The 26,724-nt window shown below is 51.2% G+C and overlaps 1 protein-coding gene across 2 annotated transcripts in view; it reads left to right on the forward strand.

Annotated features, from left to right (window-relative positions):
* The window catches only part of PEMT (phosphatidylethanolamine N-methyltransferase), a 41,642-nt gene that overhangs the window by 5,845 nt on the left and 9,073 nt on the right, over positions 1–26,724 (forward strand). For both annotated transcript variants that reach the window (XM_063171658.1, XM_063171657.1), the window contains exons 3-4: positions 16,303–16,418; positions 24,136–24,281. In XM_063171658.1, coding sequence (XP_063027728.1) covers positions 16,303–16,418; positions 24,136–24,281 — 262 coding nt within the window. The remainder of the gene's footprint in view (positions 1–16,302; positions 16,419–24,135; positions 24,282–26,724) is intronic.

Raw genomic sequence — 26,724 nt, forward strand, 5'->3', positions numbered from 1 at the left:
GAGTGCATCCATCAGCAATCTTTTCTTGATTTGAGCCTCTTAAAAATTTAGGTCTGGCGTCAGGGACCGATTTAGAAATGGCTCATCTTCAGCTGGCGCCCTCACTCCTCCCATCACCTCTGGTCACCCCCGAGAGACACCCGTGTGTCTCACAGGAATCTGCAGGGTGAAACCTCAAATGTCACTGCTAGGAACGGGCTTGGCGTAATTTAGCGTGATTTTAAGGAAAATAGACCCCATCAGACAGTGATTTTATTCTTCAAGGTTGCAGCTTTTCCTGTTCAGGGTAGCACAATGTCTGTTCTAGACTTCTGTCAAGCGTTTAAGCTGCATGAGGTTTTGATTAAAGAAGTAGTTGCACAGGGACCTGGGCTGACAACACCTGACTCCTGATGGATGTGTATCTCTTGGTTCATTTATTTTTAATTTCCCATCCTTTTCTCCTTTGGAGACTGGAGGAATCTGCCTAGTGGGTAAGAAGTGCTTGCACTGGAAGGGAGGGGGAAGATTGCAGACAGTGGCTGTCTGATTTTCTGATTTCACCTACTCTGACCACTTCTTGCTAAACTTGGAGGAAGGTGCCTGCCCCAAAACATCCCCACGCTGCTGGGAAGTAGATGGAAGCTCAGGAGATGCCAGGATTCAAACCTCAGTGAGCCAAAGAAACCTTTTGGGGACAGGAGAAAAAAGCCTGATGCTGAGAGATTTCTGCAGCTCTCGCTGCCTGTCTTAGAGAAGGAAAGGATTGAGCTGTGGCTTGATGGTGGTGTGTCAGCACCTCGCTGGGGAAAGGAAATTGCAGGGTGTAAAATAACTGTGTGAGGACTGGGATGGCAGCAGAGCCTTGCAGGGAGTGCACCTCAGTCACCTGAAGTTTACAGCACTGGGAGATGAATGAATGGAAGGAATTCAATATTTTTTTTCCTGGCCTTCAAATTCTGTCAACCTGCGAGACTTTTGTGGGCTCCCCCACAAACCTTTGCCTTCCTGCAGCTGCAGGGGAGAGCAGAAAACAGCCCTCAACCAGCTTCTGGAAAGTGCTTTTAGACCCCATCATAGCAGCCATGGCACAGCGGCGATGATTATCTGCTTATAACAGATGCTAGATCAATAGCAGGGCTTCAAGCTACGCTGCAAGGCAATTGACTGCAGAAAGTGTTTCTTTATTGGGGTAAAGCTGGGCTTGCAACGAGGCTCAGATCCGCTCTTACATCTCCGGTCTTAAAATGTCACCACCAGCTCTGATGCCTTTCACCCTTTGTGCAGGGAGAGAACGCACATTATTCATAATTGGACTCTCTACCAGGCAGCAATAGCCATTTTCATTTCCTACAATAGCTGAGAAAGAGTGAGGATTTGCCTTTTTTTTTTTTTTTTTTCCCATCTCCCAAATAGCATTTAGTGGCAATTTTATTCCAAGTGACTCGGTAACGCTTTCGCTCCGGCAGCGCCGCTGTAACGCGCGGAAGCGGGCGGCATCGATTCTCCAGCTCTCGTAACAGAGCCAGTCCTGCCTGGGTGTGTAACACCAGGCCTGTTTATCTCCTAAATTTAGCTTTTCCAGCGTGTTGGCACCGCTGTGAGCCTCATAACAAGCCCCAGAACTGGGTCGCACCCTCCAGCGTGCCGGCTGGACTGGCACAATTAGGAGCGCTGTCACCTTGAGGGAGAGGCACATCCTCCGTCCCAGCACTGCTTCCCACAGCCTCACAGCTGGAGGTGCTGGTGTTTCCATCTAAATCCTCTAGAAGAGGCTGTGCAGTGTGTTTTTATGATGTCCCTGCAGGCTGAGCTGCCTGTGGTGGGGGTATGGTGGAGCCCAGCTGGGAGCTGGGGTGCTTTGTCTGTGTGTCGAGCTGGGCACGGTCTCAGGGCTCTGGGTGAGGTGGTGACAGTCATTCCAGCAGCTGCCCACCCACTGAGCACGGGTACCTGCCAAGGCAGGCTGTGCTTGGGAAGCTGAGCCATTTCTGTGCCTGTTCCTGGAGTGAATTTGGGATCCAGCTGGTGTGTGACGTGCCAGCTCAGCATTTCTCAAAACCAAGGTCAGAATCTGCCTCTCACCTCACAGCTGACCCGATAAGCCACCTCCTTTTTTTAGCATCTGCAGAGTGCTTCTATGAAAACTTAAGGTCTTTGTTGTATATATTGGACTTCTCTTGTTTAGTATTTTAAAAATAAACTGCAGGCTTCTGGCAGCCTTGCTGGAGTAAGTCAGCACACACACAAAAGATGAAAAAAAAAAATTTAAGCCAAGAGTCGTGTTTCCATATGGGATCAGAGGATTATCTTTAGACCCTGGAAGCTGGAAGAGGCCCTTTCTTCTCCATCCCTCTCCATCCCTCTCCTGCCAGCCTGCTTCTAAGCCTTCTCACGTGCAAGTCTGCGGCCACCTGTGTCTCATGGGACAAGGGAAAAGGTGCAGCTGGAAGCAAAAGAGAAGGTGGTTTTATCTACCCAGAGCAGCAGGTGTGGAAGAGGCAGCTCCTCCTGTGTGGCCTTGGGCTGTGGCAGTGTTTGTGCATAGCTTGGGGACTGGGAGCTGCTGGAGGGGACAAACCCACTGCCAGCCCTGGAATGTCAGTGGTGCAGGGGCTGGGCAGGGGCCTGCCACAGTCACAGACATCAGCTGGCTGTATTCCAGCTGTGCCATGGCACAGATCGTTTAGCAGGAGCCTGCCCAGTTCCCAGAAGGATGTGATCTCCCAAAATAGGCTGTTTTGATGGAGAAATGCAGACACTCAGTGTGCTGGGTGCTCTTGGGAGGTTATTTCTGTAAGCCCTGCTGCTGTGCTTCCAGCAGGATGCAGTTGCGTCTTCTGCATGTCTGGAGACTCATGTGGGGAGGGAATCCTTGGGGTTCCATCGTGAGGGTGCTGACTCTGGCTTGTGACAGGCTGGTGGCACCCCAAAGAAAATGTCACCTCATTTTTCTCTATTTTTCTTCCTCCTGGATGAACTCAGAGAGAGCACATCTCCAGTTGCTCACATGGCAGCAGCAAATGGGTGGGAAATAGATTAGTAAATCACTAAAGCAAAACCCTCCCTGTGTTTTCCACCTCTCTAATGTCCTCAGTGACATGTGCAGCTGGAAATGGCTCTTGGCAGGAGCATCCCACATCCCTGCTCTCCTGAGTGTGGCAGCAGGTATTTCAGCAGCCTGGTCAAAGCAGTGCTTGTTGGACATTGGTTCCTTGTGAATATTAGGAACCTCATCTTAATTAAAGCAAACAAGTATGTGCAGCCTCCCAGGCTGCCTGCCTGCATCAGCCCCCTTACATTCCCCTTCCTAAGGGATCCTGACACAGCTTTAAACCCCTGTACCCAAACCCAGGGGAAAAAAGTTGATTTTTGGGAGCTGATTCTGATGTATTTCATTGATGGAGGACAACTGACCTTACAGAACAGGGAATTTTGATTTTGGAGGGTGACCCCAATCCAGGGGAAGGGCTGTGGAGCTGATGCCTGAATTTTCCTGTTCCCTACCAAACCATCTGGACTTCTGTGCTTGCTCCCATGCAGGAATGAGGTGCAACTTTCTTAGGAAGTTAAAAATTTGGTTTCCAGAAGACACCTGCACATACACATGGCTTCATCGAACTGCTCTGCTCGTTCAGTGGGTATTGAGGTCAAGGAGCAGATGACTGGTGGGAACTCTTGATTTTCCCATGTGTCACTGAAATCCTGAACATTTGTGGTGAAGTACAGACTCACCTGGGTTGGACAATGTCTTACTTGGCTTTTTCTTTGTGAAACCTTTTTTTGTTCCCTCTTTTTACACTCCCAGACCAGGGATGGTGCAGCCATGGGCTCATTCTGCAGGTCTGCATGTGCAAGCTCTGCTTTGTCTGGCTGAAGGGTTTTCACTTGCTGTCTGTATAGGCCCATTTTTGGTGTGATCCTTTTTGTACTTTGGGGAAGAAAAAGGCTATGAACAGCTCACAGCCCTGAAGAGGGTGAAATGGAGATGGGTTTTAGCAATTTTCTGTGCTTTTGGCTGTTGCAGGGAAGCCTGACCATCAGGGCTCCCAGAACGCCTTCGTCACCTCCTTTGTACCGTGGGAGGTTTGCTCATTATCTGGTTTCTGCTTCGCTTATAAAAGAAGCTGTAATTGTTGCAGCTCCTTGCCATAAAAGCAGAAAGACATTTTCTGTGGAGAAAAGTGTACATGCAGCTTTTATGATCCTTTACAGTACTTCTTCTGCCTGCTTTTCTTGCCTCCTGCCCTTTGTCCAGCATCATCTCTGTGCCTGCCTGCTGCTCAGCGTGACCACCCTGGCTCAAACCTCTTCTCTGCACCTTTCAGATAGAAAAAGTTGGGCATCCTCCTTGTCAGTCTTGTTGAGTGAAGGGAAGACAGACCCCAAATCCCCCCGTGTAGTCAGGTGTTCCAATTCCTGCCTCTTTTCCCTCAGAGCTGCCAGCCCAGTAGCAGATGCTCAGTCTGCATCATCCCAGGTAGGGTTTTGGACTGGGGAAATGAACCTTGTCCATCTGTCTGTGACTGAGATGTCCATCTGTAACAGGAAGTAATACCCAATCTGATCACTTTGAGGCACACATGCCTGTTCCTATAAAAAGCCAGAATGACCTCAGACGAGATACTGTATTTTTAACTATGAAGCATTCCTACTTAGTGCCCTTTCCTGTTTATTTTTACCAGGACATTGTTGTAATGACTGCAGACTTACTCATTTCATTCCCAAGGCTGGAGAGCAGCGCTGAATTAGTTTCATTCCGAGATTTTGTTGTACAATCATTTTCCAGAGACTGATGTACTCGGCAGCCGAAGCGGGTGCATTGCCCAATGAGGAGCATTACTTTTCTTCCTGTATCCATTAAGCTTTGGTGCAGATTTGAGTGCAGATCCATATCTGGAAGGACTTTCTCAGCCTCTCTCCTCCTGCTCTGTCCAGATCTAGTAGAAATTTGTGGAGCTAAAGGCTGTGAGAATCTTTGAGCACTGGCTGCAGGGCTGGTGTGTGTATCCCAGCACTGGTCTCTGAGGCTGCAGGAAGGGGAAGGAGCTCCCCTGGCATGCAGATCACTGGATCTGAGGATAACTGAGTGTTCACTTGGCTTTGGGTTCCTTTTCTTGCATTGAACAGATGAACAAACACCATGGGGCACATGGTTACACCCATCCACACCCAGAGGAACCCCAGTGTGACACCAGAGGGGTCCAGTGGCTGTGTTTAACCCTTCAGGCTGTGGTTACCTGTTGTGCCCGTGTGTTGAACATCTCATCCCTGGGCAGAGGGGAACGGAGCCAGAGTTACATAAAGATCACATTGTCCCTCTCTATTGTTGCTGCCACGACAGCAGCATCACAAACATGCGTGTCCTCAGTGGGAAATGTTCCCAGGGGAGCTTAACACAGAGCCTGGAACATGATCTGTCCAGCTGGGAGAGGACAGGAGGCCCTTCCAGACGAAATCAGTGCTTTGCTGAGCATGGCCAGTGCAGCCAGTACCTCTATTCCAACCACCTCTCACTCCTCTGTGAAGGAGTATTGGATTTCTCTTGCATTTTGTGCTCTCTGAGGGGGATTTATTTTCTTCTCCCCCCTTCCCTGTCCCCCTCCCATCACAGCTCCTGGGGGAACGATGAGCGGGTACACGCTGTCCAGAGGATGGCTGTGTTGGGACTCCTTATTAGCAGGCTTATTCCAGAGAATTAAACCCTAATTTCACAAAAGGGCAGCAAGAGAGAGAGGCTGCAGCTCTGGGAGAAGCTGAGTTGGCTTTGTGTGTTGTTTGCAAATAGCACAAGAAGTCCTGGTCTGAGCCTGTTTGTCCTGGTCACTGGAGTATTGTGACCAAAAGAGTAATTGCTGAGTTTCTCTTCTATTTAAAACAAAAATTACAAAGTCGTGTTCAAGGAAACCAGACATGGCTCCTCTTCCATGCTGTCACTTGTGCCTCCACTTGTTTTTGGTTTCAGGCAGGGTTTTAAAATGCTCCTATTCCTCTTCCACTTCATCTTTTTACCACCCCTCTGCAAAGTGTTCCTCTGCGCTGCCTGTCATTGTTTCTCCCTGGATTAATTGTTGTGTGTAATTGTGACCTGCTGCAGGACGCTGCCTTGCTCTATTAGGGAGAGGTGCTAATGAAGAACATTGGGTACCACATTACAGGAGAGCAGGGCTCAGCTCTCTGGGACGTGTACTTGCTGTACTGTTACTGCCAGCCTGGCAGAAATGGTGTTTTTGTCTCATCACTCTCTGGCTAATGATTGTAATTTTTACTTGCTGGGAAACTCTGGATATTATGGACTTCATTAACAGATACATAAGATGCTCCCAGACCTGCATGAGGGGGAGAAAGGAAGAAAACAACCCCTGCGTGGAGGCAATTTTGTTATTTATCTGTAGCAGTCGAAGGGATGCAGAATTAGTGTGGGATTCAGCAGTGTGGCTAATGAGCTGGGCTGAGCTGGAATCCAAGCAAACCCATTAAGGAGAGCAAACTGCAAAGATGATGCCCAGTCCTGAAACCTTCACATCAAACACAGGATCCAGGCAGTGCTGGGATGGCTCAGCTGCTTTATCTTCCTCTCTGTGGGGCTGGGTGTTTTTGTGCTGCTGGGTTTGTGTCTCTGGAGGCTGCTGCTTGCTGTCACCCACAGCCTTTCTCCATCCCCCTCTCTCCTGCCAGCTCCCTCTTACTCATGCATTGGGTGAATTGGAGCTTCAGATTTAATCTTTAAGACAACAGAGCCAGAGTATTTTCACTCCCATGGGCCACAGCTCCTTGAGTAATTGTCTGAATTGAAATATTGCAGCATCCAGCCCTAGTTTTCAATTGCAGGCAGTGTGACATCTGCAGGTTGGGCTGGCTGGGGACACTGGCTGCTCACAATGGTACCTGAACCTGTATCTGCAATTGAATACAGGTCATACAGGAGGGAAAGAAACACCTGATTTAGCTGACACCTCCAGTATAGCTTTACACAGTCTCTGCAATGAATCAGAGGCTGCAAGTAATGTCAGTTTTTAGGTGACCTCAATCTCCTTTTACCTGGAGCCTATGAAGGCTTGTTTCAGTTCAGGAACAGGATATTTCCTACATAGCACACTCTGGCTGAAGATTGAGCATTTTCACTCCACCTAGAATAACTGCTTTTTAATCAGGCTGACCTTATTTGCAACGGTGATAGCAATTGGAGCTGCAGGTTTGCGGCAGCATTGGGAAGCATTCTGCTCTTTGAGGAGCAGAATATATCCTTCATGATGCAGATAAAGCTTTATCTCCACATTTTAAACCAAACCCAAGGCTCTGAAGTGAATTCAGGGGGACTTGACCTCAGCACTCTGATCCTTTGGGATCCAGGGCCTCGTTTGGAAATAATGCAGCCAAACTGAGGGGAGAAAGTAAAAGGTCTTAAAAAAAAAAAAAGAAAAAGAAAAAAAAAAGGAGAGATGTTTATCTTGTAACGTGGCATTTGTACTGAGTCCTTGCTGACAGTGTGGTGCAGCACAGAGCTTGTCTTCCTAAATCTGTGCCAGTCCAAACATCGTCAGTGCTATTGTTGGATCGCTTTGTTTGAAAATGGGTCTGTTGGGTAGAGGGCCTGGTTCAATGAAAGCAGCTGTGTAGAACACTTCAGGCTCTTCCTCTGCTTTGCTTTATTTAGGGCTGCATGAGTACAAGCAACAGGAAAAAATCCCATGCAAATACAGGATGTGATGTGGGCAGAATGTTCTCAGTCACTCAGGAGGCTGGCACACACCTTTGCTTCTGGTTTGTTTATGAAAGTGCCTGCTATGGGCTGCCTGTTTCCAATCTGTTTGCCCCAAGGAAAACACTCTGAGCTTCAGAGGAACGTGTGAAAATACAAGGCTTGTGGTTTTCTGGATGGGGACTGTGTGCAGTGGGAAGCTGAGTGTGGGCCAAGTCATCTGGGCATGGAAGATGAAAAGAAATCTGGAAAAATGCTTCACCGTCCTGCTCACGAGATGCTCATCTGGCAGCACTTGCTTTCCCTCTGAGCTCCAGCAGAGCCCCACATATTCGTTTAGAGGCAGTTTCTGCCTTTCCCTAATCTCAGGAGATTATTTTGCTTGGTTGCATTCCTGGTTTAGAAGAGCTGGGTGTGTCCCAGCTGCTCCCCATTCCCCCATGCAGCCCGTGTCCCTCCCACTGTTGGGCCATCCCTTCCACAGCCCAGGCTGGGACTGGAAAGCTCCTTCCCCATCCCGTGCTGTGCTCTGGAGAAATCATTATTTCACAAATAGTTTTTCCATGGGATTTGCTGGCTGGGAAAATGGGGCTGGGCTGAGGCTGATTGCCTGTGGTGGGAGCACATTGCCCTTCCCCTCTGCTCTCGGAGAGCTGATCATAAGGGCTCCCCATGCCCACTCTCAGAATTAATTAACACAGCTCGTTCTGGGTTATTGAAATCACCTGCCTTCAGCTTCCAGCTCTTTGGACATAAATCATGAGCTCTTTGCTTTGAGGAGAAACTGTTCGGATTTTGTGTTGGAAATTGCTAGCAAATACAGCCCATATTCTGTGTCATTTTTGTTTTTATTGAAGAGGAGAGGATGTGGCTCATGGAACATCAATGGACCCAGGCTGCCTTGGCATACACTAAGCAAGGGCTTGTTTTCATTGCAGCCAGCTAATGAGATCCTACTTGGACAAATCACATAAACACTATTAGAGAAATGAAATTTTTTATCTCACTCTTTATCATGAGTGGATTCAAGGTAAAGGCTCGTGTGGAGGTAATCTGGAGGGATAACTCTGAGGTAAAGTGTACCTAGTCTTTATGAAACCCTTATCTGTTTACCTGCAGACTTGTTTTGTTTCCCCAGCTCAAGGCTGTTAGCTGAGGTGACCTGTGCTGTTTCAGTCCAATTACTTTCACTAGGCATGGGTGCAGGGAGGGTTGTTTTTTAGGCTCAAAGTGGTGGAGGCAGGCTGGGTTACTTCAGTGTCCTTCCGCTTCTCTACAAGTGGAGTTGCTTTATTCTTCTCCCTGTGTCAAAGTGCTCAGACTGGACCCTGTTGACCTCACTGGCGGCATTCATGAGGACAGAGTCACTACAAGAGGCACTCCAGCTTATGTTTCATCCTCTTAACTTGCTGGTTTGGATGATGGGGACTGTAGACAGTGAGGGTTTGTCATGCTGTCTCATCTCACTTCAGCTTTTTGGTTTTGGAGGGCAGCCCACCCTGCTCTCTGCTTCTAGGTAGTTCTCTCCTTCAGCACTTGGATGTTCTCCTTTTTTTTTTGCAGCCCTTTGTGTGTTCCAAACCCCATGTTCCGCTGTGAGAGCCTGCAGACATGTGGTTTTTCCCTCTGTGCAGCTCTTTGTCACCTGGGTGTGCAGCCCCAGTGTTCCAGCTGGCTGTTCCTCACCTCAGTGTCCTTGCACAGCCAGGCCACACATCGCCCTGTCTCTCCAAAATCCCTCTCCTGTTTCTTTTGGCTGGAACAAACAACAAACCCCCCATCCAGAGCCAGTGAAAGGCAATGGAAAAATCCTCCTTGCGTCAAATGGACGCTTTCCTTTCCAAACTGAGAGCCCTTGGCAGGCGTGGAGGGGCTGAGCTGTGCTGCTCAGCTGTGCTCCCTGACAGCTCTTACTGCCATCACACCAGTGAGGGAGTGGCAAAGGGGAAAAACTCAACTGGTGCAGCTTGCTGGGGAGATTTGGATGAGCCAGCCTGTCCCCATCTCCTGGGACACTTGCCAGCCCTCAAACCAGGGTGTGCTTGGAGCCTCCAGGCTCTGCCGTGCTCTGCCTCCACCTGCATGGGCTCAGACTGTCACCTGTTGTCCCCAGCACCTGTTCCTTGCCATCAAACCATCTCTGGGTACATCTTTTCTTGGGGTATTACCATTATAAGCTCCACGGACACAGTCCTCAGCCTGGTTTGCCTCACAGCTCACATGAAACCATTAAGATGCTGCTTGTCTCTTCTCATATCAGTTCAGTGTTTTAATTGCATGAACTGGAAGCTGCTGCTCCAGTACTTGGTGGGGGAACTTCACAAGGCTTTAATCATTTGATAAAAAGCTTTCAGGCTGCATTACCATCTGATGGCTCTCTGTAATGGAGAGCCTGTGAGCCGAGAAACCTTCAGAGAAGTAACTCAGCATCTGCATCAGGTGATCCAAAGCTGCCACAGTTTTTCCTAGTGCAGGCAGGGAGCAAAGTGGAGCCCACTGGGATGCTGGAGGAGTTTGGCAGCTCCTGCAAGGCTCTGTGCTGGCAGGAGGGGCTCGGAGCCTCATGGTGGTCTCCTGGTCACCCCAAGTGCCAGCTTCTCCTCCTGGGCAGTGTGCAGTGGGGGTGGCTCATCCTCCAGCTCTGCAGGGCCAGCTTTCCATGGTTTAGTGCTTGCAGAGGTGAGGGGTGATGCTCCCACCCCACCAGAGGGACATCAGGGGGGATAAAGGCTGCTGGATGATCTGCTGGGTGCTTCCCAGCCCAGAAGAGGTGCTGGGTGGGGAATGCCTCAGGGACTGGCCTGCTGAAGGCTGGAGGAGGGAATGCACCCAATGGTGCCCGTGTTGGGAATCACTGACCAGCGATGGGCACTGGGGTGGGCACACAGGGGTCCCCACAGCCCAGCTCACCCTGCCTGTGTGCCAGCCTTGCCGCGGGGTGTCTTTGGGGCTCCTGTGGGCTGAGCACCCCTTCCCAGGGCCATGTGCCCACCTGGCCGGCCTGGTGCTCCCACCAGCCCTCAGGGAAGGAGTTTTGTGCTGTGCATCGGAGGCACCGCTGTGCTGGGAACGTGACTGCAGGGAGGTGACAGCTAATTGCTGCAGCGAGTCAAGGACTGTTTAAGCAGCTAATTAATTCCTCCTAATCAGCCCTTGATCTGTTGAAAACTGCATGGCATTATCTCCTCTGCTGCAACACCTTGATAATTCCTGTCTGAATGGCCTTCACGGAGAACATATTTAAATAAACTCAATAGAGATTTCAGACAGATAGCAACTATAATTACCAGCTTGTACAAATTAAAACCGTGGTTTGTTCTGTTCTTTTCCTCCTGCCTTGCTGCCCAGAGCTCCTGCTAATCATGTTCCTGCTGCCAGTGGCACGCAGGTCCCCGGGGCATTTTCTGCACATGCCTTTGGAAAGCCTGAGCCTGGTGCTGATGTGGCTGCACATGGGCACATGCCAGCCTCAGGTGGTGTCATTGCTGTGCCAGGGGCTCACTGCTGTCCTGGTGAGCTGCAGGAGCAGCCCCCACACATCCCATGGGGTGCCCATGCACGATCCTCCCCAGGAGCAGCCCTGCAGGTTCCCCTCCTGTCTCTCCTAAGCTTTGCAGCCTCCTGGAAACACTGAGTTTCTCTCACCTAGGAGGGACTCACTCAGCCAAAGTGATGCAGGCTGTCGGGGTGGCCACAGTGTCCCCCTGGTGCTGTTGGTGCTCCCCTTGGGCACTGCTCTGTGTGCTCTGGGTGCTGCTGGCTGCAGTGGGGCTCGAGCCCCAAATCAGGAGGGATAAGGTCAGGCCATACTCATTTCCTCCCCAGCCCCTTGGGACAGCCAGAAGGGCTGGCTGCTCTGGCATTTGGCAAAGGTCAGCCAGCCCCAGTGCTTGCATTTCCAGCTCTGCTTCCCTGCCTGCACCACAACCAGGCCCTGGGTGCTCAGGTCTATCTTTTTTCTCCCTTTCTTTAAATAAATGTAATATCTGTGAGCAGGGTTGTTTTCCAGCATCCAAGCAGTGACAGAGAGCAGAGAATGTCCTTATGCTTTAATGAGGGATTACAGGGAATCAGAGAGGGAAAAATGGATTTTTCGTAACAGGAGCAAGTCGATGCCTCTGGTCTCTGTGGGTGCAGTAAGGGTAATATCAGGTTTCCTGCTCTTTCAGCAGGTCAGGAGCCAGCTGGGGCATGTCTTTCCCAGTGGGAGATGCTCACATGGAGCCCAGAGTGAGGGATTCTCCTGCCCTAGCACCCCAGGGGAGAACTTACCCCATGGCTGGCCTAGGAGAGGTCAGGCTGAAGGAGAAATTTATTCTGTTGGAAGAGATTCCTTGCTATAAGGATGATGAGGCCCTGGCACAGGGTGCCCAGAGAAGCTGTGGCTGCCCCATCCCTGGGAGTGTCCAAGGCCAGGTTGGAGCAGCCTGGGATAGTGGAAGGTGTTCCTGCCCATGGCAGGGGGTGGAATGAGATGAGTTTAAGGTCCCTTCCAACCCAAACCACTCAGTGGTTCTATGAAAATCAGTTTGTTCAGGTCAGTTTTGCCTGAAGGTTTTTATTGAGCTGGGGCTGGATCACCCATATATCCAGGATTTGCTCTATGAACTTGCATCCTCTTGGGACTGGGGCTCAGATGTGCCCTGGAGAGCTCATTGTTCTTCCTCTGGACTTTTCATGGAATTTCTGACTTAAGAACCCCCTAGCAAGGTTCCTAGACCCCATGGGATGGGGGAAAATCCTTCATGCTGTCAAATACTGTGAGATGGGTATGTAAAGGGAGGACATCCTGTTCACTGTCATCTTTTCTCCGTCCCAGACTTGGACTCTGAATATTTCCATGCCAACAGTTTGTCCAGGGCAAGGGCATCCCCAGGAAATGTGCAGAGCATCTCCCTGGGTAGATGATGGGATTTTGCAGGATGTAGACCCAGCCCCTCAATCCTGCTCCCTGGAGAGCTGGGAAGCAGACTTTCACCTCAATCCTCCTGTGCCTCAGTTTCCCTTGGTTTGAAAGGAGCTGCTAATCCATCCCAGCCTGCCAGGAGTGCCACAAGGCTAAATTCATCAGTCCCTGCACGTTTTTCTTTGGGTACCATGGTGATGGGGCAATGTGAGGACATAAAATGACTGATTTGCATTGAGATGCAAGGTGTCCCTTTGTCCTGAGCCTTTGGGCTATCTGGTTTCCTTGCCCACCTCTGGGGCGAGCCAGATATAGCAATGGAGTCACATGAAACAGCACAAAGGCTCTAATTCAGAGCTGGCGCTGAGCAATTAAAATGTAGCATGTTCAGGAGGCAGCTTCCCTGGATGGCAGACAAAAAGAATCAATTTCCTTCAAACAAATACTAAATATTAATGAGAGGCCGTGGTCTGCCATGCACACGGAGCTGGAAAGAGCATTTCCCGTTGATCGCTGCCGAGGCAGCTCCTGAGATGAAATTGCTTTTTGAATGGTTATTTGTGGCCTTTCACGAGGTGGCTCGTGGTTTGCCTACCCAAAAAAAAAAGGGAGAAGAAAATGCAGAGCATTCCCATTTTCCATCAGGGCAGGCACTGGGGATGTGTGCCTGTGCTTTCATTTTTGTTTACGCACTTGCCCGAGTGGTTGGGGAAATGTCTTGGATCGGTTACGTGGAAATCAGCCCCAAATTTACGTCTAGGAGGAAGCAATTCCCTGGGAACATCAGCCAGCTGAGCCTGCCCCCAGAATGGCCTGCCAAAGGCAGAACATGGGACCCAAGAGCATCCCTGGCTTTGCAGCCACATCCGCTCCTTGATTTATTTCAATAACGAGCATTGGGGGAAACATTAAAAAAATTACTTGCAGCCCTCACCAAGTATCCTAAAGTGAAAGCAGAGTTCTGGGAGCTTAGGAAGGGGAATTTTTTCTATTGCTTTGACCCTTGGGTAAGTCAGGAAATTTTGTATTAACTCCATTTCCAAACTTGGAGTTGGAAGAAAAATAAAAATGCTCCTCTCTCTGCTTTTCCAGGACACACAGCCCTGACATGGGGCTTGCCCATGGTCAGCACAGTGCCCACCTTAGCTGGGAGGGCAAATAGCACACCAGGAATGGCTGCAGCCTCCTGGGAAACTGCTGGTCTCAGCCCTGCTCTGTCCCACACACAGCCATGGAAGATGCTGGAAGCATTTTGCACCCATCACGCAGCAAATAACAACACATCAGCTCACGATTTTATAAAGCCATTAAGGCTGCTGTGTAGCTGTGGGTCGATCGAGTGCTAATATTAGCTCAAAATGACTAAAATTAGAAAATTAGAACCCAGCCAGAACTAATTAGCTGTTCAAGGAATAGAACCAGAACCGGAACTAATTAATTGCTACTGAAATATCGCCGCAGGGCCCGGTGGGTGCCGCCGCTTCCAGCCCCGCTCTGGCTCCCAGCTTTGCTTGGGATGGCTCCTGTGTGGCCTTGAAAAGGAGCCTGGGGTCCCATCTGAAGGCTGTGACAGCTAAATAAGAGTTGGCATCTCGGTCCCAGCTGTGTGATGCAGCACACACGGGGCTGTGCTGGGAGGGATCCCATCGCAGCCGTGGCAGCTGCTGCCTGGAGGGCTCGGCAGCACGGCCCCTCGTGCCGGGATTGCTGCCCAGATGTGCCTTTCTAAAGGTGAGGGTAATTACACTGACCGCCTCCCTGGCTCCCAGGAGCACACCAGCTCTTCCCTCTGATCCCAGTGGCTCTGCCTTCTCCTTCTCCTTCAGCTCTGCTGCTGCTGAGGAGCTCTTCCAAGCTCCCTGAGCAAGCCAGGAGCTGCCATCCGTGCAAACGCTGCCAGAATAATTTCCAGGGAATTAGGAAGCTGGTACAGATAACTGGCACGTGGCTGCGTTTTTCCATCTGTGACTCAAGTCACCTGTATGGTCACTTCTTTTTGCTTTCCAAAGGTGGTAATGCACCTTATATTTCTTTTTCCACTCTCTCAGCACTCAAACAGCAGCTCCGATTTTAGCAGCAGCGTGACGCACGGTGTTTTAAATTCAATTTAGAATACAAACTATTTATACCAGCCAGAAAAAGGCAGTGAAGCAGCTCTCTCTGTCATGAGTGGATTTGTAATTTCAGAGCAATCATTGCATAACTAATTGAATCAGCTCTCAGCATGTGAAATCAGTGCCCCTGCTTATCAGAGGTTTTCATCGTTCCCCCCCTCCTGAAGGCAGCAGTCCCCCTCCACCAGCAGCACTTTGTGCTTCTGCAACAGCCTGGGAAGAAAGCGAGACCTGCAAAGCTGCCTTTTTCTGCTCAAATTGAGCCAATAAATTACCAAATACATTCAGAGTAGATGGAGAGCTGGGTTGCAGGTGCCCCCGAAAGCTGCCCAGGCTCCGTGCGAGGGAGTGAAGTGCATTTGGAGCTAATCAAGTGCCAGCCATGTCTGAGAAGCAAATTGGTGCCGAGATGTTCTGCTGACTCCCACTTCCTGCTTCATTGCCCAGGTGTGCTCTCTCTTTCCCTGGCTGGAATTTCGGGTCTGATGTCTGATCCAAACCTCCAGCTTGGTGCCTGAGAGTGGAGCCTGAGAGGGCGATAAATATAGCAGCAGCTTTCCCAGGGATGCAGGAAAGGTAGAGGATAAAGTAGCTCTAAGGGGTTTTATCAGCTGGGACTTCTGGGCCTGGATTTGGTGACTGGGATGGGTCTGGTTCTGCAGATTTTGGGAGCAGCTCCAACCACCTGCATGCAGCAGCCCCCAGGGTGAGAGGGCACCTCCTCATCTCTGGGGGCGGTTTGGGAAGGGGCCCATCAGCATCTGCAGAGCAGGGAGCTGAACATGGGAACCAGGGAAAAGTGTGCTGTGGAGGATGCTAACAGCTCCCCAGGGATGCTGTGTGTGGATGTGAGAGTCCTGGGCTGTCACTGCGGGCTGGGGTGCGTGAGGAGGGCAGACTAAACCTAAATGGCCACAATTGCTGAGTGCTAATGAAGGCTAAGCTGGTTAAAGTGGAAGGAGATCTCTGGGCAAAGCTGGCAGATCTTGTCTTGGGGAAGCTTGAGGGAGAGCTTGCAAACTTTTCTGGATGTGCAGAGGGAGGGATTGTTCCTGCAGGCATGGTCCCTGAGACTGGTTGTGGGAGATGCCACAGCCCGGAAAATAAGAGCTGAGCATCCCTGTGGTGCATCCCCTACTCAGGGATCTGTTTTCCTTTCAGGAGAACTATATTAGGATCCACAGCAGGGGCCTCGTTTCTGATGGTCAGGGGACAGCTTTTGCAAGTCACTCAGCCTTGTTGGAGACATGTCCTTGTAGTCCCTAAAACTGATGTGTAGGGTATTTTCTGGTTTGTTTTTTTCTCTTTTTTTTTGAGCCTCTTGAGCCCGTTTGAGCCTCTTTTTTTTTGGTGTTGCTGGCTGACCTTGTGTGCAAGGGTTTATGCAATGCAAACAGGGTCTAGCCCAGGTGGGAGAAAGAGCTCCCATCCCCAGACTTGGTTCAGCCACGTCCCATCGGTGGCCTCCACTTGTTTCTTGCACAAAGCCACTCAGACAAAGCGTTCTGAGCGCGCGAGGCCAAGGCTGTGGGATTTGTGCTCCTGGGGCAGCGTGTTCCAGGCACCCCAACCACCCACTTTGTTTTCCCTTGTCTCTGCAGGTAGCCAGATGGGAGCACAAAACACGAGCACTCAGCCAAACCTTCGGCTCTCCCCGCGCTGCCTGTTACTGCCTGGGGGCTGTGATCCTGCTGCTCAACTGTGTGCGCAGCCACTGGTAAGGAGCTCACCCTGCTGCTCTACATCCGTGGACAGAAATGCCCCTCTGGAGTGAGGGGGAAAGGGGACATTTGCTCAGCAGTGTTAGATCCAACCCCAGCGTATTGCTTTTCCGTGGTTGGGTAAGTTCAGGCAGCAGCAGATTTATTCCAGGGTTTGTAATAAAGATGAGGGGTGCAGCAGCATGGCAAAGCCATCGGTTTCACCGGTTGTTAAGTGTCACAGGTTACCTTGCTCTGCTCCCGGGGGATGCTTCCTCTCTCCTGTGAGCAGCACAGGTGGCAGGGCTGTTTACACAGGGTGGATCATATGTAACAGCACAATTTTTAAATTTTCTTGTAAAAATCATAAACAAAATGAAAGCTGCTTTTAAGGAGCCGCAGTTTCCTGTGCAGAAGAGAGCAGGATTACCTGTGCACTTAACAATCAGTCTCTTGAAACTCTTATCTGCTATCTCTAAACACTACCTGTGCTAGCTAATAGTATTGTATGACTGATACACCATTCTCCATGGGAATATGTCCTTTAACGTTCCCAGTGCAGCAGAGAGGTTTTACTGCAGAAGATTTCCTCAATGCCAGCAATTTATCTGTGATCTGTTTGGCTTTATCTCCACTGCTGTTAGGAGAGACAGACTCACTAAATTCCCAGGTTCAATTATACCAGGGTCACAGCTAATGGGTTGTTTAGTACTCTGGGTAATTTCCCAGGCGCAGAGTTCTCAGGTTGGAATTTGCACATGTATTTAAGAGCTCTGCTTTCCTGGAAGTGACACCAGGACCTGCCCTTGCCCTTCTGTGTTTGTCCCAGCCACTGCTGATGGCAGAAACTGAAAGAAAGCTTGCAGTGAGCAAGGCTATAATCGAATGCAGAGGGCATGTGTGTGTGCTGCTGATGTCTTAGTGACACAGCAGGCTTGCATTTTGCTGGAGAATGTCTCAACAGTCTCTTGCACAAATTACATAGTCACTTGTTGTCTGGGAAGCAATGCAAAGCCTTGTCCTTGCCTTTAATTAAAAACACAGCTGGTGGAGGGACAATCTTCATTTCCAGTGGTCCTGCTGGCTCCTGGGTCAATGAGGCTCGAGGGTCACAGCAAGGCACTGAGTGGGAGCTGCTGGGAGAGCCAAAGTGGCCTCGTGTGTCCTGGCACTGTGCCACACTTTGCCCCTGCAGAGTCCCACCAGGGCTGGCTCTGCTCTGTCTGTGAGTCTGTGGGGGCTGTGGGACTCACTGGGTTTGGCTCAGCCCAGCATTTGGGCCCTGAAGCAAACAGCAAAGTCAATCCAGGGGCTGGAAAAGCCCCCTCTGCACCTTGGGTTTGGAGGAGAGGCTTTGGAGGATGGGGCAGCTCAGCCCCAGCAGCACACATGTGAGGCAGCCCATCCTGATGGGCCAAAGCCTTTGCAATTATTGCAATGGAAAGTTTATTTTGCTCAGATGTTCCCACGTGGTTGGGTGATTCCCTCCCCTTTCCTTGGTGCTGAAGTTGGCCTGAGTGATGGCTTGCAGGCTTTTCAGGCTCTTCTGGCAGGGCAAGCCCTTAGCTGTGGGAGGGATTGGGTGGTGCCAGGGTGATCATCAGAGCAGCAGCTGCTGGAGTTACCCCAAAACACACCTGGGAGCCTCACTGCCTCCATTCCCAGCTCAGGGAGCCCTCCAGGGCTGCCCAAGGCTCATTGCTCCAGCCTGGGGAGCTTTTGCTGCTTGGCAAGGATTCATCCTGCCCCTTACCCTTGCAGGGTGTTACCAGCCAAGGTTCCACTGACCAGAGGGGCTTTGTGTGACACAGTCACTGTCATCTCAGTGACCAGTGCTGCTGGGAGAGACATGTCTAACCCGCTCTTGCTGTTTTGCTTTTCCCTTTATTTTGTTCTCTGAGCAGGTTTTCTGCTCCTCAGCCCCTTGGAGACCCTCCCTTGGCACGGGCTGTGCCTGGCACGGTGGCCAGGGTGGCTTGTGCAGAGCATGAGGGCTGCTGATAGCGAGCAGAAAGGCAGCCTCAGGGGCCCCTCCACCTCCAGTGCTGTAATCCAGCCTCTAAAACTCCTCTTTTCCTGCTCTGGGGACTTGTTACGTGGGTGGGGCTGCCAGGGAGCGATGAGGAGCCCAGGGGATGTTTCCTTTGGTTTTAAAAGCCTCCTTCCTTTTTGCAGCTGAATTTTTGAAAGGCTCCATGCTGGAGGCGGAGGAGAGGAGGGCAGAGCAGACAGAATTTGGGGGTGGGCTGGCATTTTAGCTGACAGCACCTGGGAGCCAGGATGTGTTTCTGCATCACCACCCACCCCACGTGGGGTCTGTGCTGGGGTCCTCCCTCAGCCCAGCACCCTGAGGCTCTCGTGCCAGCTCAGCCCCAAAAGGATGCTTTGCTTGTAAGAAAGGCATGTCTTTGTGCTCAATTAAGCAATTAGATGCTTCCCAGCTCTCAGCTTCATTATCAGCCTTGGCTTGCAATCCAGACTGACCTGTGACCAGAGGGGACCTGCTTAGTCAAGTGCACAAGACAAGCATCCTTAATTGCTTTGCTGCAATGATTATTTTCATTACTACAGTTTCTTTCTGGAAGAAGCAAGGAACTTCCATCACCGAGGTTTTAATCTGTGAAAACAACTCCTGAACTTTTGAACTGTGTGCAGTTTGTGGCTGTTATCTGTGTGACATGGGACGTGACAACCTTCACTGTCCTCCAAACTCACATCCACTGTCTCTCTCTCCTCCCTCACCACGTTGTTGGTATCTTTCCCTGCATCAGTTTATTCACAATTAGCCACTGGCACTGCCTCCAAACCTCCCTGCACTGCCTTTGGCACACCCTGGCACCCTCCCCACCCTTGGCAGGTGCACAGGGAGCTTCTGAGCCTCCCTCCTGGAGGGTCTCAGGATGTTTGCCTGAGCTTAAAGGCAACACCTGCATGCACACCTTGACTGGGAGGGCTGCAGGTGTTGGGGTGTCTCGGTGTGAGCCCCACAGAGGCTGTGCCAGCCAGTGCCCCTGGCATCTGCAGCCTGGCATCAAGTCCAGCATTGATGCCACACTCTGGATATTGACTCCTGTGTGGATTTCTCACTTGGAGCTGATGCTTCCAGGAAAATAAATCCGCCCTGGGATGGGATTTTACACAGAAAAGGGGTTGTTTGTCATTGCCAGGTAGTGCCTCTCACCTTACCCTCAATCCTGTTTAATTTTGTGAGCTGGCACCTGAATGAGTGCGCTGTAAATGGCATTGATCCCAGAACCACAGGGCCCTGTGTGCAGAAGTGACCAAGGTTGATGATGGGAATCGAGCATGGCCTGACAGAGCTGGTGCCCCCTGTGAGCCACAGTGCCAGAAATATCTGAAACCTGCTCAGGAAACGCCCCAGGGAGCCAACAGCACCTCCTGCCCACGGCATCCAGATGAGGAAACCTTACAGCTCAGATGTAAGGCAGGGGGAGAAGCTGCCACAGCCCCCAGCTGACCTAAATAACACACACACCCCAGTGCTGTCAGAAAAGCAAAGTCATTATTGGCAGAAGAAGCTGTGAGGATGATGACCGGGCTGACAATTGCCAGTGGTATCGGCAGGACGATTTCAGTGCTGTTGAGGTTGCTGTTTTCTAATGAACAAGATCTTTTGTTGCAGCTTGTGCTGCTGGGCACCACTGGGTAATTTTTATCCCTGTTGCCTCCTTTAGCCAAGAAGAACAAAACCTCCAGCGTGGGGGACAGACAGACACCCCACACGGTGACTGTGGCACCTTGCAGTGGTGGCTCTTGTCACCACAACCCTGCTTGCCTGTTCCACTGCTGCTTCCTTGCTGCCTGCTGGCCCCTGGCCCAATTCTGCTCCAATTGTGCTTCTCAGCCCCAGTTTCCAGGCTGGTTTTTGGGATCAGTCAGGCAGCACTGCTGGGCTGCTCCCTGCAGCGACCCAGTTTGCTGGACGAGGTCTTTGTCCTCCTTTGGAGGAGAGGGATGACAAAATGCACTTGGTGGGGGCCACCGGGAGATGCCCTCAACAAGACCTAGAAACCTCAGCTTCTCTTTTGGTACAATATTTCTGTGTTTTCTTCCTGCTCCACGTGGCCTTTGGGGATGTGTTTGGGACTGTGACTCGTTGAGTTTCCTGGTTGAATAAATCAGCACCTGCTGTGCAAACCTGGCTGCATGGACGTCCTGTCCGTGTCCCAGCCAGAGGATCTGCTGCCCCTTTCCCTCACTCCCACTCTCTTCTGTGAACCCACTGGTGTGACATGTCCATCCCCATAGTGCAGAGCCACTTTGAGTGGTTTTCCAGTTCGTGTGGTATATTATGTGGCAGACAGAAAGAGGAGAGATTCAGACTAGATAAAAGGAAGAATGTTTTTATGAGGAAATGTTTTATGAGGATACACAGGTTGCCCAGAGGAGCTGTGGCTTCCCTATCCCTGGAAGTGTCCAAGGCCAGGCTGGGTGGGGTTTGGAGCACCCTGGGATGGTGGAGGGTGTCCCTGCCCGTGGCAGGGCTTGGAACTGGATGGATTTTAAGGTCCCTTCCAACCCAAACCATCCTGGGATTCCCACAGAGCACTGATAAGACTGCTGAGTGTCTGAGCAAGCACCACTCTGTTTTTGGGAAGGGTGGGCAGGACAATTCCCACTGCCTTGGCTACTCCTATCCTGGCAGGAATTAGCCAAATCTGCCAGTTTGGCCAGAGCAGAGTTGAAGGATTTGGGGTTTTCCCAGCTGGTGCAGAATGTGTGCCTCTGGTGTCGTGCTTCAAACTGGCAAATGTGGGGAGGTGTCAGGGGAAGCCCCACTACCCCATTTTCCCTTTTCAAAAGCTGGGGGCATCTTCCAAGCCCTGCCATGGGGACAGGCATCCTCATGACAGCAGCCAGGGATGTGACCAAAGTAGGTCTCAGCCTCGGCACCCTTCCCTGTGCTGGAGGAGGGAGGGATGCTCCTCACCATGGCAATGGCTCAGCTCAGCACAGAATGCAGTTCCAGGTACTGGGACAAAGCCTGGCTCTAATTGATGTCCCTTGGATGCTGAGCTGTGCTGCTGCCTTGTCCTGAGCCTGAAATAAATGTTGTCACCAACGTGACTCACAGGCACATGAAGAAGGGACTGGTTTCATGACAGACTGAAATATGTCATATTTCAGGAGACCAGCTCCCTAGCAAGGGAAATGCCCCCAAACCTTGTCCTTCCCTGCCAGGGAGGCTCCCTCACCCTGGTGGATGCTGCAGTAATTGATGGCTCCGTGCTGCTTGTCACGGCCCAGCATCATAAATGCTTAAAAGGTTTATTTACCAATTCTGAAAACTCCTGAGCGCATCATGTTTAATGCAAATACAGAGTGTGTTTAGGAAGATATAAACCATTCCTAGAGGGAAAGGCAGTCCATTATCTCCCTGCAAACACCTCCCTCCCTAGCTGTAAGCCAGACAGCAGAGAACTGAGCAAGACATGCTGATGAGAATAACTAATGCAGGCCTATCCGACCATGGAGGGGAAGGATGGGATCATCTGGAGCAGGAGAGACAGCTTTGCCAAAACAAACCAAACCATGTGCTGGTTGCAAAACTTCCAGTGCTGATTCCCAGCCAGCCAGTTTGTGTTCTTGAAGCCACCTTTGTTCAATGTTCCGAGACCGAGTCAGGTCATCAGCATGGGACAGAGAGCCCCAAGGATGTGACAGGGTGTGGATCCAGCTCATCCAGAGCAAGAAGCAGGCTCTGAGGGCTTTGCTCTTGCTGTGCCCCTTTCTGCTTTGCCATCTCTTTGCCAGTGCCTGGGATCCAGGTGGGTTCCAGCACAGCATTGCTGTCCAGGTTTGCCTCCCTGAGGATCAGAAATCCTTCCTGGTGCTGGTGCCCTCTGGATGGGTTCTGGCCAGATGTGGAGCCAAACCCTCATGCTGTGAAAAGCACATCCTCCTCTGTGTGAGGAAAGAGCTGCAGAGCATCCCCAGAGATGCCAGGGTGTGTTTGGAGTGCACAGCCAGGCCAGGATTCCTCGGGCAGAAAGGCACATCCCTTCAGGGGCATTGCTTTCCTCCCAAACCCAGCCAGTGCTGGTGGCAGGGACACAGATTTTTTGGCTTCCTCGTAGAGGAGACTTGTGTCATTTAAAAATAACCACCATGGAGATGATGCAAAGGGTTCTGCAGCTGCTGCTGCTTCCCTGTGCAGCCAGATTTGTGTCTTCCCATCAGAAATGATTTTGAGCCAAGGCAGTGTGAGCCTGGTGAGCACAGGGAGCTGTGCTGGGCACTGGAGGAGGGCCAGCCCTGGGGACTGTGCCTGCATTGCCTGGGGCCACTCTGCTGTTCCTCTGTCTGTGCTTGGCTCCTGGGAAAAGGAATTTCCCTGTAATTTCCAGGGTGTAAATCACCCAGATGCTGTGGTTTTGCTCGTTTCTGAGTGTATTACATTTATTCCATGTTTTGTTTCCTTGCTCCAATCCAAACTGATGATTGAATGTCTTGTTCTGGGCTCCTAAAAACTCCTCAACAATAGAAAGCCTAGTGGGAGCAAGCTCAAAGTGAACAAAGGCTATCATCCAGGTTTCTAAACCACAGAGTCAAGTATTATCCTGGGCTTGCTTGGTGCATGAACTTGCCATCAGTCCTTTGAAAGATGTGGTTCCAGCTGCCTGGCCTTCAGCCACGCAGGCAGGACTGTCTCCTCTGGCTTTTATTTGGGCAACAGGGAAAATCCAGAGGTTTTCAGGGCTTAGGGAAGATGGACACCAGGGAAAAAAAGCCCTGCAGGTAGCATTATGGAAGCCCTTTCCATCTGAGGAGCCTGGGACTGTGGGCAGGAATAACTCCTGGCCCTGACAGACAGTGGTGGCCAGAGGCGCAGCAGAGCTGTTATTCCACTTGAATTTCAGCCTCCAGGGTGCTCATTAAAAAAAGGCTCAAAGTTTCCTACCTCATGTGTCAACAACATGTGGAGAAACACTGTGTAGAGCCCTGTGGGTCTGTTACCTCCTCTCGTGTTATTAATGGTGTTTTTTAATCGCAGCCTTGTCTCCTTTGTCACCGCGCCTTCGTGTGGGAGCCGTGTGCCACGCTGAGCCTGCCAAGCCCTGCCCTGGGCAGAGCTCAGGGGCTGAAGGGAGGGCTCACCATTATTCCAATCATAAATTGAGTATTTGGAAGGCCAGACCTGGAATGGCTGCCCCAGCCTGGGAGGGAGGAGCTGTGCTCACACTCGAGGACGCCTCGTCTCTCGTATTTTCCTTTTGCTGCTCCAATCCTCCCCCTGACTGTCAGCTCCAGCCGTGAATCACTCCTGGGCACGTGGCTCACACATGAAAGCTGCAAAATATTTTGATGGAGGGGAACGGGGGTGGGAGCACGAGATAATCCAGCCAATTGTTCCCAGCCCTTCCAGGCATCGCAGCCTCCAGCATTTGCAAGGGCGTCTGTCCCAGAGCTCTCAGTCAGGATGAAAAATGGGATTTGGTGAATAAGGCAAAGCATTTGATATCACAAGTCAGTGGGAGTGGTATTTCCAGGTGTGAGCAAGGGTTGTGAGTAGAAATAGCTGCCCCAGGTCAAGCCCTGGCTCCTCACAGTCTTCAGCTGATTGCTTCTCCCATTGGGAGGTTGAGTAGGAAAAAGGGATCTGAAGAGGGGACCTCCTCAGCAGCTTCCCAAAGCTGCACATCTCCCAGGGAGACATGAGTGATGTTAATTATGAATTGCTGCTTTTAACAGCCCTTGTTGTGTCCCCAACAGCTTCACAGAAGCCATGAAGAGCCAGCCGAAGCTGGAGGGCTGGGACTGCCACTGGACCTACTACTCAGGCTTGGCCATCTCGGCTGTAGGGACCTTGTTTGTCACCTCCAGCTTCTTAGCACTGGGATTCACTGGGACCTTCCTAGGTAAGCACTGAAAATCCAGCAGCTTTACCAGAAAGTGCATTTAATCCTTGCAGGGATCTCCTGCTAGGGCAGAGTCCTGCAGGACTTTCCTTGTCCTTGTTAGATTTGTCATTGTGATACCAAAGCAGGACCCAACCCTGCTGTTAGCACAGAGGGGATGGCACAGTGGTTTTGTACAGCAAATCCCATCACCTCCAGCATCACACCTGCAGGTTTGGAGCACAGCTGCTCATCTGCCAGCCCAAACACCCTCCAGAAAGGGACCCCAAATTCCAGACCTCACAAGTGGCACTGGCACAGCGTGTGTGAGCTGTCCAGCAGCTCCAAGCACCCACCTGCTCATCACACGTGCTGGAGCAGAATGTTGTTTGCTCTCCCCTCTGCAATAAACCTGATGTTCGTTGACAGATCCTTTTATCTCCCGCTTTATGGCAGAAGGCATTTTCCACTGTGCCTGCTTTCACATTTAGAGCGTAATTCTGTTAGCATTGTTGACTTTGAAAACATGCCAGTATGTGTGGAATTCATAAAAATAAAGTAGAGACAGGAACAATAAATATCCAAGGAAAGGGGCAGCTCCTGCTGGCTGAAATAATCACAGCCCCAGCTTTGACACCTCATTTAGGCTGTGCTTTTGCAAGTGCTTTACAAACCAAATTCAATTAGCTCCTGTGGCGTCGCTAGGAAGAAGAGAGGGATGTAATAAGCCTTCCTGGTTTCAAGTGGAGTTGCAAAGAAATGTGTTGAGTTGGCCAAAATCCTGCTGCCAGAAATAGAGCTCAGCACTCCTAAACATCTGCCCTCACCCTCGGTGTGCAGCCTGTCCCACCCCTGTCCCTCAGCATCCTCCAAAGCCCCCAGCAGCCCCTGAAGTGATGCTGTGCCTGTGGAGACATGTCCAGAAGGGCCAGGCACAGGAGTGCCCGTCAGCAAGAGCTGCTTGAATGCTCCTGAAGTTCAGCCAGATCTGGGGTTGTTTACGTAAAGCCTGATTCATCCCACCAGGAGCATCCACTGGCCTTGAACCGCTGGGAAAAAGCAAACAAGTGAGTCAGGCTCGGCGTAAGAGGTGAGAGGGCCCTGGCCCTCAGATCTGTATCCCCTGGGGCAGGGCAGAGGTGGGTGCTTGGGGTCCATATAAGGCATTTCTGCTCCATCCTCCCTGCCCTGGACTCACACAGCAAGGAGCAGCTCTCTCTGCTAGCAGGGCATGACGGGCACCAGGGCAGAGCTGAGTCAGGCTGGGGACATGCCACACATGCCACGCATGCCAGTGCAGCCAGGCTGGCTCAGGACCTCTGCAGGACTGAGCCATGCCCCAGCTGGAGCCCCACAGAGGATCCATCCTTGGATTGGGAACAGCTTCTCCACTCCACACAAGCCCCATGAGTCCAAGCCAGCAAACTCGTAATGGAGAATGGCCCTCAGTGTGGTTTGTTGCCTGGCAAAGAGGAAAACAGCAGGTCTGCAGGTCTCTGAGGATCTCATCTGGGATATTCTCCTGCTCAGGACTCTCTCAGGACTGGTATTTCCAACATCCTTGCAGGATTTCAGTGCTGCCCTGGTGCTGCAGGAGGAGCAAGGACTCCACACAGCAAAGGGCTGCACTGCTTTGGCAAGGAGAGGAATTCACCTTCTTCTCACTGCTGACATCTGAGCTCAAGAGAAGTTTTGAGAGAGCCTCTGACAACAGACACTTCAAAAATTACTGCAGCTGGATTTGACCCTTTGTGGGTTTTTCTACAGCAGTGACAGCTGAACCAGGCAGGGCACAGGGCTTCCTGTTGAATTCCTTCCTTACAGCACATTAGGCTTTGGAGCAGCTGCAGAACACTTTGTCTCTCTCGTGTGGGCTCAGTGGTGCAGTGGGAGCTGTGTGAGTCACCCTTCTCCAGCAGCCTGGCTGTGCCACCCCATCTCCAGCACAGCAGCACCAGCTCCAGGTGCTGTTGGCAGCAGCTGGATGTGGCCCCTGTCCCTGGCAGAGCCACCCCTGGTGCCCTGTCCCCGTGCTGTGCCCTCACTGGGATTCAGGCATCACTTCAGCACCACTTCAGCATCACTTCAGCACCCTCTTTTTTTGCCCTGTTTCCCAAAACCCACAGCGCTGAGGGCTTATCTCAAGGCTGCTTTGCCTGTCTGAGCCCATCTGCTCATGCCCTCATACCCCAGTGACATTTCTTCCAGCACTGACCAAGATTTCAAGTCAATCTGGCTTTGCCAGAGTGTTGCTGGGCCTGGAGAAGCTGACAGCTCTCTGGGGTGAGGCAGAGGTGGTGCTCCAGCCCAGGCTCCAGGCGTTCTGAGGGACCTTGCAGAGTGGCTTTCTGCTGCTGTGATCCCACCCTGAGCTGTGAGATGGCTGCACAAACCACCAGGAAAAAACAGCTCCTTTTAAGTGCCAAAGTGCCTCAGCTTGGCAAGGAGCTGATTCCTGATTTGA

This window comes from Melospiza melodia, chromosome 18, assembly GCF_035770615.1.
Source record: "Melospiza melodia melodia isolate bMelMel2 chromosome 18, bMelMel2.pri, whole genome shotgun sequence".
Taxonomy (NCBI): domain Eukaryota; kingdom Metazoa; phylum Chordata; class Aves; order Passeriformes; family Passerellidae; genus Melospiza; species Melospiza melodia.